Below are 11,973 nucleotides of genomic sequence, written 5' to 3'. Positions count from 1 at the left end.
TGTCTGCTCACGTGATACTGTCCCCGTTACTTGAGTGATCCCCCTGAACACACCGTCACACTCTCTCAGCGACCCTCTCCTCCAGCAGTCAGAGCTGCACCAAGTGAGGTCATCCCAAGTGAAGGAAGGCGTTGGTCAACAGGTTTCTCTGGTTGGACTTCACTGTCTCCTGGCTGGACTGAATATTTGGAGCTCTCGTCCTGTCTGCTTCGTCTTCTGTCTTTCAACACACAAACCACCCCCTCTCCTGCTGCAGTGCTTGGCGGGAGGAAGAGACTGCTGACCCGCCATGTTTCTCGCACTAGTGGTGACGCCGGAGCTGAGGGACTTCCTGGCCAGGGCGAGAGGTGGATCGGTGCGCCTCATCAAGGTGCGCATCCAAGACGGTGAGTGACCCGGGACGGTGGAGCAGTCCAACGTGGGGATGATCGGGTCTCAGCGGGATGTGAGATATACACCCTCCATCATGTTAGTTTTCCGTATGTTTTAATGCACCCGTTTGTTTCGTAGCATACACCGACTGTTTATAGAGTGAGAACAAAACATCTTGCACAATGTGTTGGGCAGCTCTCCAGAACTTGTCATGTAAAAAATTGTCACTGAATAAATCACTGTCGGAGGCCAAAACAAGTTCTGTATGTACTGAACAGTTCAGTCAAGGAGCGTTTATTCCTTTTTTACTTCCTTTCTTCCGTTTCATTTAAAGGATATTTAGAGGTGAATGTAATCAGTGTTCACAAGAAGAAGAAGAAGAAGAACAGTAACGATTCATGACAAATGACAGTTTTGTAGAAGAGAGAAATATGTTAGTATTTTTGATTTGATGCGTTGACCCCCTCAGATTTTGTTGACCCCTTGTGGAAACTTTATAATTTACTCTGTATCTAAAACTGGCTTCAGTGGCTCAAAATGTTTTCAAACCAGTCGTGTCCGATTTCAATGAGCTGTAAATTCTTTGTTCTTCAACCTTAGACTGATGGTTTCCAACATGGGGGTGGGGACCCTCACAAGGGGTCGTGAGTGTGACCTCAAGGGGTCACAAGATGATTATAGAAAATACTAAAATACCAAATGATGTTTACTTTAAAGTATCTTTTTTAACCTTTGCTTTTTTTCTTGTATAAATATAGTTATATTTAGTTGTACCTCTAAAATATGCTTTATTATACAATAATAACTGCAAAATATCCCTCGTTTGTGCCTCTTATGTTACCGTTACATTTAAGTCACCAAGCTAAAGATAAAACACTGATTATCTATAAAACAAAAATATATGTTGTAGGAATATATTCTGTGTAAATATTTTTACTATGCTTGTTGTAACCAATATTTTTTACCTTTAAATATAAATACAATGTAACTTCACTTTGAACTAAGATAACTGATTGTACAAGTTTCACATCTTAGAAATTGAGCAAGAATGTGTTATTTCAAGCTACCATATTTGTTTGGGGCAAACAACAATAGTGTTCATCCATTCAGAAGAATCTGTGAAAGATTGTGGTACTACCTTTGTGGTAAACATGAGCAGTGTCAGGAAAATAGTCACACACTCATAGCCACGGTGAAAAAGATATTTAAGAATTTAACAATGTTTTCAACAATGTTGTCTTCCTCAGGCCATTCGAAGACAGTCACATCGAATCGTTGGTAGATAATCAAATATTTGCATTGTGGCTACGAGTGTGTGACGATGTCAGCACCTCTTCAACACTATCTTTCATCCTGAAAACATGAACTGTGGCCTTAACCCTCCTGTATCTTCACATTTACTAACATTGTTTAAGTGTCAGCTACTTTATGTTTGTTGACTATCTAAATAACACTTTAAATTTAAAAAAACCTACCCCCCCTTCCCCCTCTTTGATACATCCAAAATAACTTTGTGACTATGGCGAAATATGCAGATCACCATAAAATTTCACCGATTGACCTACATTTGGAAAAATATATATTTTTGGTGTTTTAATGACTTTATATTATTTCTACGTACATCTTTTTGTTATGTAGAACATTTGGAATGGAAAACAATTTCTATTATCAATAATAGTAAAACATCAATTATGTTCAGCATCAATTTGACCCCAGAAAAAAAAACATTTAAAAAAAGTAGAAGGATTTTATAGTTAATTTCAGGGTAATCGCTGAACCCACGTGAGTTTGTCACGCTCTCGTTGGCCCGGACTTGTTTCTCTGTCATCAAAGCGTAGGAGGAAAGGCTGGAAATATTACCCTTCCAGTGTCAGCCGCCCAAAGGTTGCGTCACCTTTTGACTTTTACCCTGAGCAAACTAACTGTCCCCATGCACCCCTCTAAATCTGTCGACCCAAGTATATCCTTTTCGATACATGGTGTTATGAAGAGCTCAAATGCTGACGTCATGCCTTTGACATGGATGACAGCCTGGATCCATTTTGATGACATTAGCAGCACTAAGTCGACCCTGGTGTTCAAGTGGGGACACGGACCATAATAATTTTCCATTTTTGGAAGGTTGTGTTTGCTGGTGTCTGAGAGACAACAGGAGGATCAACACTGACTCTCATTCTCATCAGAGGAGGATGCCTCATAGTCAGGGACCTCCTCCTCATCCTCCGTCTCAGACACGTTCGCCTCTCTGGCACTTTCATGGTCAAAAACATGTGACAGTACCTCATTGATAGAAAACCTTTAGAGTGGAGAGAGAGCAAAAATAAAGAGCACACAGAGCACCAAGATAAATGGTTTAGAAGGCTGCAAACCTTGTTTATGCTTGCTCCATATCATGCCGTGTAAATGATCAATATCTTCATAGGAACCATATTTCCCTCTCCCTCACGTCATGTGAACTATCAGTGTCGCACTACTACAGCTACGGTTATGTTAGGTCTCTAAAGCTCTTTGAAGATTAAAAAATGTCATGGTAAAGTGACCTCAATATCATCAAAAACAACAACAGCAAATGTTTGTAAAAGGTTGATAATTCTTTTTATGCTTTATACAGCTAAAACAGCCTGGGGTCTAATTGACCCCAAAGAACACCGATGTGTGTACAGGACATAGACAACATATCAACATGTTCATTTTTTGTCGAGGCATCACAAGCTTTGTTTTCAGGAACAAACCCAAAATAAAGTTGCCCAACCACTGCGATGGACTTTATCGAACTTCTGGGAAAAGAGGACGTAACAGCTGAGCGAGAGCAGACATCAGTGTGTCAGCTGAGCAGTGGAAAATGGTCCGTGAGGCATTAAGACTCTAAGGAGCAGATTATGAAGGTGTTGTCTTGTTTTGGTACCAGACACGTATCTGATTCGTGACAGATGCATTCTGGGGCTATCTTTGTGAGCTGTGCCTCTCATCTCAAATATTTAGTCTCATATTTGAAGTATTTATGTCAACAGAGATAAGCTCGGCGCTACAGAGACACGCAGTCGCAGAGCAGAAAGACCGGCAGGCCTGTCTGACTTCCACGCTGCAGCCTTGTGGTCTTTCCAGGCGTCACTCGGCTATTTTGAGCAACGTGTGACGCGGCGGTGTTTGCTCGCTGCGGCCCAGTGACACTCGTGTTCCTTTCAATGTCAAAAGAGACACGAGATCATTCTGGTCAGTTTCATCACCGCTGGCTTTGGCATGCCACTTGGTTCCCTCTCACCAAGCTGGTGAACTTATGATTTTATTTTATAGTTCTGAACATGAAGGAAAAAAAGATGAGTCATTACATACAGTCTAAGAGTAATACAGACCTATAAAAACAGGGGCGTAGAGAGAATGTCTGATGGAAAGTGTGTGTGTGTGTGTGTGTGTGTGTGTGTGTGTGTGTGTGTGTGTGTGTGTGTGTGTGTGTGTGTGTGTGTGTGTGTGTGTGTGTGTGTGTGTGTGTGTGTGTGTGTGTGTGTGTGTGTGTGTGTGTGTGTGTGTGTGTGTGTGTGTGTGTGTGTGTGCAGCTGGAATGTGTTGTGGCTCAGAATAGCAACAAGCCCCAAGAGATGGTCAGGAAACCCCACAAGGACTTCAGACTTCTGTGTATGTTTTGTGATTTCCAAGCTCGATGAGTTCGGTCGTTTCTTGTTTGGTTCTGTCGATTCCATCGAGACGTTTAACCTCCTTCTGTCAAGGCAGTCAACAATCAATCAGAAGTTAGTCTATTCCTTCTTGCACCGCAGCACAGTGAGACCTCAGTCTGACTTCAAGAGTTTAGATGAGAAATGGTGCCAAAACTAATAGTCATTCAGGAAATATTTTCATAATCAACAAAAAATGCCAAACTTCTTCAGGGTCTAACTTCTCTTCTCTGTTTTGTTAACACAGTAAATTGACCGGACACATCAGAGATATTTCAAGGTTTCCCCTCAAACTTAAGATAATTAAATATATTTATAATTATGGATACAATTATTTGCTCTTTAATCAACATGAACATATGTTTTAGTTGCACCTGTATTTTACCAAAATAAAAGAATTAAGGTTGATAACTGTTTTTAGCAAGTAGTATTCTGCCAACAAACTGTTTCAACCTGTAGAGCAAAGGTTGAGTTTAAGTTGAACTAAATTTAAGGATAATATGTTCATGAAGTGTCACTTATACCCTATAGGAAATCTCTTACACTAATTTAACTAATAAGCTATTGAAATGTTACAAATACTATATATACTATATTCCGTAATTATTTTGTAGGCTGGCAATCGAAATAAACATTCATTTTTTGACAACATGGACCAGTTTGGTAGTTTGTAATTAAATGCCCCAACCTGAATTTATATTGAAGTTATTTATTGTGTACTTAGAAATATAAATATTATACTTCCACTGTGAGTGTCAATGTGCTCTATAAAGGGCGTGCTGTATATATGGGCTACGGTATGTGATGAGTGGTGCTTTGATTTTCAGAGCAGCTGGTGCTTGGAGGCTACGAAGAGCCAGTAAAGAGCTGGGACCAGGATTATGATCACTTCCTGCTTCCTCTCCTGGACGACCAGGAGCCCTGCTACATCCTATACCGCCTCGACTCCCAGAATGCACAGGGCTACGAGTGGATCTTCATATCGTGGTCTCCTGATCAGTCTCCAGTATGTCGTACCACATATTCTACATTCAGCACCACATACTAAAGCTACATGCGCACTTTGCTGTCGACAGTGAACGCCTCACATTTAGACATTTTAAGTCAATCATTTCGTATCTGCATTTTTAAACTGTTACAAGAGTCTGATTAACAATGGTCTAAATCAGAGCAGCAAAGACCACGATGTCCTGACTTTAAGCCCCTAGACCCTGTTTTTAGAAAAACCAAAGAATCCGGCACTCTGTCGATCACTTGTACTCACTTTGTTAATACAGGCAAACAGCATCAGTACCATATGTGTGTTTAAACATAGCCAAGGGGAAAACCTCTAACCTGCACCAGCAGCTCCTCCCAAGATCCATACAAATGAATGAGGTCCTCTCATCATGAACACAACCGTACTGGCATCATCCAGTTGGATGCAGTCAAAATATTTGTATCATACAATAGGAAATGTACATGTCAAGAGATGGATATGTAAATCTTGATAACATTGCATTAGGCCTGACACAAAGATTTGTTTAAAAGATGAGTTTAAGAAGAGGTGTGTGATGATGTCACCTGAAGAAAATAGTTGTTGTGCCCCTCCCTCCTGTCGCCTTCGGGTCAATTTGACCCGATTCAATGTTTAATGTCGGTGTTCTTTCGGGAGTCAACAAACAAACATAAAGTACCTCACACTTAAACTTGGAAAACAATATTAATTCTAATAATTTTCTGGAGATTTTAATAGCTGGGGTCATATTGACCTCAAGGGTAAAATATGTTAGTAAATATAAAGGTAACAGGAGGGTGAAACATTGAATCGGGTCAAATTGACCCGAAGGCAACACAAGGGTTAAAACCATTCTTGTTTTTAGCTTGATATATACCAAATTAAACTTATCTGTTCAATTTTCAAAGTGATTACAACTGATATATAATAGAACGAAATACATTTACTCAGGTATTCTTATGTACCTGGATACTTCTATTCCACTACATTTATTTGATAGCTTTAGTTACTTATTATAAATACCCGGCTACCCATTTATATATAAAGTAATAAAAAGTAGCTCCATCTTTACCAGCTGCAACAATGTTGGAAACATTATTGCTTTCCTAACTATAAACCGGTGATAGAATACTGAAATGGGCCTTTCTGCGCAGACAGTACTTTATCTTTTCCTGTGTAATGCTAATACATTTGTACTCTTCCTTGAGCAAGAATTTGAAGGCAGGACTTTTACTAACTGGAACAGAATATTTGTTTTACCATAACATTGCTTATTGTATTAAAATTAAAGGCATAATGTTACTTAGAATCCACTGCTGTGTGTTACTTAGCAATGTATTAATTCGGTCTTGAATTTGATCCTGCTGGAATACGGCGTCCACCTGACAGAAGCATAGATACAAACATAAATACAAACAGTTCATATATGTTCCACTCTGTTGGCTGCAGGTAAAACAAAAGATGTTGTATGCCGCCACCCGTGCCACAGTGAAGAAAGAGTTTGGCGGTGGCCATTTGAAGTATGAGATGTTCGGCACAGCAGAGGTCAGACATTTTAAAATTCATTTACTGTGACAGATGTGATGAGGTGTTTTCGAGGCGTTGGTCCTGTTCTGCCTGTCAAGGTTCTTCTGCTTTGCTCTACGCACTAGGAGGACGTCTGTTTGATGGGATACCACCATCATGTGTCATCCTGCTCTGGTCCTGCCCCGCTCACGTTAGCCGAGCAGGAGCTCCAGAGGATCAAAATCTCAGAGGTGAGAGGTCAACGGGACCTCCGCATGGTTTTCATCATTGTATGTGCCAAGGTCTGCTCATGTAATATGACTTCCTTTATTTGAAATGTAACTTTTTGTTGTGGTTTCCTTTTCAGGGCCGAGTTAAATGATATACACTTGTTCCTGTTTTCTATGAATTAAGATTTCAAAGGGGAATTTTGATCTGCACATCTATTGGTTGTTAAAAGTCATACTTTATGAAAATGTGTACGACAGTGTGGAAAATGTGAAGCTATTATCCAATGAAACACTTCCTGGATCTTCCTTTAGTGAGAGACGTGTGTGTGTGTGTGTGTCTGTTTGCCGCCCCCTGCAGGTGAAGACAGAGATAAGCGTGGAGAGTAAGCACCAGACACTTCAGGGCCTCACTTTCCCACTGCAGGAAACAGCCAAAAGAGCCCTGCAACAACTTGCCCAAAAACGCATTAACTACATACAACTGGTAAGCCTAAGGAGTTAATATAAGACTGAGCTTTCTTACTCCGCGTTGATATGTTAAACTACTAATGTTTTACTTTGAGAGAAAAGCAAATGTGCATTATTACTGTGTTTCAGAGGTTGGATGTAGAGAAGGAGACGATCGAGCTGGTCCACTCCAACCCGACAGAAACCCGTGAATTGCCCCGCAGAGTTCCCAGAGACACTCCTAGATACCACTTCTTCCTTTACAAACACTCCCACGAAGGAGACTACCTGGAATCTGTCGGTATGTCACCGATCTCTTATATTTTGATATTCGTCTTTTTCTCTCATCTTTATAAGATCTATAAGAAGGCATCACACATCTTTCATATGTCACATCCTGCATATATATATATATATATATATATAACATGTTAATATAAGATCATATATCATCTAGATTGGCGGTTCCTTTTGTGACCCCTAAAATGAAGCAATAGACTCTTTTGTTTTCATTGACCTTGGAAATGAGAAGTTAATACAAAATGGAAGCGCCATGCTTCAGTCTTTGATTTTTACTTCTTTTCTTGACGTTTTGACCAAGTAAAGAGTAAATAGATTATTTGAAATGTCCTTACGTCTTGTTAGGAAAGAGCCTTGAAGGCGTTCAAATCAGGGAGTAAAAAGTATAAAATAAATACCCAAAATTGTAAGCAATATTTCTTTGACTTTGTCATGGCAAAGTTATATTCATATTTACACCATGTCAAGCCCTTACAGCCTCTCACACTCAACCAGTAAGTCCCTGATCTGAGGGTTCAGGGTTTGAGGATTGGGCCGATTTAGGAGAAGACAAGCGTAATGCTCAGGGAAGCCGACTACACTCTCACTTTGTCGTTATGATGGGTCGGTGGATGTCACTGACGCAGGTCGGCCATAGTGAAACAACAATGAAGAAGGTCTCCAAAAAGTGCAACTAAAACATGACCCTAAGAAACTAAAATAATCTGCTGCATGCAGGTTGTACAAAAAGCTTCTTTTATGAGACGGTGCTTCACTTGTGGCGTGTGAAGGAGAGAACCTGCAGGAACACTGCCTCCAGTAGGAACTTACAGTTCACTCTTGAAATATATATGACACTGTTCAATGTTAATATTTCCTTTGTGCAATATAGGAGATGCAATGTTTCGGTTATATTTTTAAATGTTGCCGCCGCAAGGAATTGTGGGATGGCATTATCTTCTTTCCTTTGGTAAAGCAAGCTCCAATGTATCCTATGCTAAAAGAGCTAAGAAAGGAAGCATCGAAGCACCTTTCCTGAGCATTTAGAGGATTCAAACAGCTCTCGTAATGGCGGACACTTAGATATTCCAGGTAATTTCACTCCGTTAGGAACCTTCCGAAGCAAAAAGGACTTTCATGTGCTCACTGCTTCTCTCTTCTTACAGCTGATGTCCGCCCTTCTTCTGTTTTTTTTTACTCATTTAATCATCCCGTCACCCTTCAGATCGATCTTTGGGCCTCTGGGAGGTTTTATCCCCAGATTTCAAACCACTACATAAACATACAAATATGCACTTATAATGCTTATGAATCGTCTTCTTTTCTTCCCCATGTCTGCAGTGTTCATATACTCGATGCCGGGATACAGCTGTAGCATTAAGGAGCGGATGTTGTATTCCAGCTGCAAGAGTCGACTACTGGAGGATGTGGAGAAAGATTACGATTTGGAAATAGCTAAAAAGGTAATGAATGGACAGAAAAGGACATATCACAGTTCCATACAGGGTTGTAGCTACCAGTAAGAACACTAATAATAATAATAATAATAATAATGGATTCTATTTGTAAGGCACTCTTTATCCAATAATCTCAGTGCCACAGAGCCAGTACATGTTTAAAACTAACTATAATAATTTTTTTAAAGGAATATTTGACACTAAGGTCATGCTCTCTGTTTGTTCTAATTTTAAAGTCTGATTAATATGTTTTTTTAACTTAATATATTTAACTTTGACTTATGGCTCTGTATAAATAAGTAGATAAAGGATTGTCAGTGTCCTTCCCCAGAATTGTTCTTTTAGCTGTGTGGCTTTGACACAGACCTTCATGGTATAAACATTGTTCGGAAAATATAACTGAATAATATATTATATATATGTATATACATTATATGTATATAATCTATATCTACAAATGTATGTTATTTATGTTTTATTCACCTACATGCTTCTTTATATATGTTCCATCTATGTGCAGTTGGAGATTGATAACGGAGATGAACTGACAGACGAGTTTCTGTATGACGAGGTTCATCCCAAGCAGCACGCTCACAAACAGGCCTTTGCTAAGCCCCGAGGCCCAGCCGGGGAAAGAGGACACAAGCGCCTCATTAAAGGGACAGGAGAGAAGATACAGGACAGCTAGAGGGGGACACGGTCCTCCCACAGTCCAGTCTGCCGTTCCAGCCCTCCGTCTTTCCCCGGACCCACTCACACCTCGTCAGGCCCAGAGGACCGAGCACAGTGATGGGCGTCCTCTGCTGTTTGTGTCCTGAAACACTTGTGCTGAATAACTCATATGTTTTGGATGTCAAATGTGCTGAGAAATCATCTGACTCGCCCACAGACAAATCAAGTATTACATGCAAATATATATATATATATATATATATATATATATATATATATAAACATACAAAAGTTTATTGATAACTTCCTCCGTTTGAAAAGGAGAAAAAAGAGTCAAGCTGGAAACGTTGGCAGATGGCCTTGTTATTGTTATATGTGTCTGTGTCTTCCATGCTTATAAAATAGGTCAGCAGTTGACCATAAAATGGATGTGTAAAGAATTGTACATGCTTTGTCAGATGTTTCAGTCCTCGTGTCTGGCCTTCAATACAAGTTTTGTACCAATAGCATTGGTAAGACAATATGAAAGGAAATTCCAAATAAATGTTGTTTATACTGTGGTGTTATAACTTCTCGGTATAGATTTGTGTGTTTTTTTAATCAACAATGCAATATTTAATGCATGGAAATACGTCTTGTTACATGTCTGTACATGTGCTGCATCGTGAGGATGAATCTATCGTGTTGTTTATCTGTTACGTTGAGACAAACACGGGATAATGATTAAATCGTGGTTTTAAATTAGACCACAACAGTATATTCAGGCATCCAGACAACTGCCTCTTGTCACAGCAGTGAGGTCGCAGTGTTTGAAAGACTGCACTGTGTTGATTCAACTGAATGGAAATCAATTCATCAGGAGTTCAGATTACAGAGTGCGTGTGTGTGTACATGTTGTAAACTTCTTCCACATGCCTCTGCAAAGCCGACTCGAAACAAGGCCGCCTTTTTAGACTGGTACTAACAATGCACACGCACAGTAGAGGGGCTGCTCTCTGTTAGTTCCTTTGTCAACTAATTGGCCGTAAGTGTCTTGGTTGACTACAAAAATCTTAAACTGATTAGTTGCATTCATGGCCAATACAACAAATTAAATTAAAGTGTGCTCAGTCATGACTGAAATAAACGAATAGTCCACAGCCATGTTGCAGCTCCTCTCGATGATAATGCTGTGGTGATGTTTAGCAGGATTAATATTTACCGTGTTCACAATCTTAGTTTAGCATGTTAAACGTGTATTTTTACGTTTGTTCATTATCATTAATCGCAAAGTGCAACAGGCAACAGTACAGCATGATGGACATGATATCAGTTTAGCCGGGATTGGGTTAGAAACAAAGTTTGAATAAAGTAAAATGTCGACCTGATGGTGGCGCTATATATAAAGTTGAGGGTCACCAAAGCCAGAATACAGTCTAAACCAAAGCAGTGGACCAACTGACCTATTATGGGGAACAAATTGGTCACTTTTTAAACATCATGCATATTGCAACACAACAATGATATGCAAATTAATTCAACTAACTAGGAGTTGAAATTGTTTAAAATGTTCTTTGTTGAAGGAAAGCCGTACCCATATGATTTATTGCTCTCTTTGAACAAAGTTATGCTAATCAATAATGCTATTGCCAATGTTGGTTGCCATTGAAGTTAATGTTCTCAGAATATTTTGGAAACAGTGATGCATTGTCCCACACATCAATCCATTTACCAATTCCCAGCATTTTGGGTTTTCACAAAGAAAGGAATGAGTATACGATCAGTACGTGAGTGGTTGAGGGTGTGTGTGTGTGTGTGTGTGTGTGTGTGTGTGTGTGTGTGTTGAGAGGCACTATTGTGCTGCAATCCAACATATAATGGAAATAAAGAGGTTTGTTAATTGAATTTGTGCACAGAGGCGGTGAGACATCTTCAGTAGGATCTTGGAAAATAAAATGAATTAATATTTTGAAGAATATTTCATGGAGCTGTACAAAAAAACGAGAAGGTAAATTACAGTAATATACAAACAATGGCTGTATTTGAAACACAACTAACAATCTGGTATTATTGTAAACAATTACAGTAATAACTTGCTATAGGAACAATAATGATATGTTGTATCTGTATTCTATACTTTTTGCCACTTGAGAATGTATGTTTTTCAGTACAAGAGAGTTCCACTGGTTACAGGTGCATGTGAGGAGAATATCTATAGTTTTTTATAGTGCCTCTGCATTGATACACAATATGTATATGTTGCTGTACCTGAACACATAGGACACAAGGCTGAGCCAAATAAATACTGCATAGTCAACATACTGTTCAGTGTTTGTGAAAAGACAAAACCAGCAACAAACCTT

General features: G+C 39.4%; 1 protein-coding gene across 1 annotated transcript; it reads left to right on the top strand.

Annotated features, from left to right (window-relative positions):
* Positions 1-48: 48 nt before the first annotated feature.
* Positions 49-10,200, top strand: LOC130207956 (twinfilin-2). The gene is made up of 8 exons (XM_056436764.1): positions 49-386; positions 4,871-5,049; positions 6,490-6,585; positions 6,693-6,797; positions 7,135-7,260; positions 7,374-7,524; positions 8,844-8,965; positions 9,480-10,200. The coding sequence occupies exons 1-8, from the start codon at positions 290-292 to the stop codon at positions 9,645-9,647; spliced, it is 1,044 nt and encodes a 347-aa protein (XP_056292739.1). The 5' UTR covers positions 49-289; the 3' UTR covers positions 9,648-10,200.
* The last annotated feature ends 1,773 nt before the right edge of the window (positions 10,201-11,973 follow it).

The sequence above is a fragment of the Pseudoliparis swirei genome, chromosome 18, assembly GCF_029220125.1.
Source record: "Pseudoliparis swirei isolate HS2019 ecotype Mariana Trench chromosome 18, NWPU_hadal_v1, whole genome shotgun sequence".
Taxonomy (NCBI): domain Eukaryota; kingdom Metazoa; phylum Chordata; class Actinopteri; order Perciformes; family Liparidae; genus Pseudoliparis; species Pseudoliparis swirei.
This window is presented reverse-complemented; position numbering and strand designations above follow the sequence as displayed.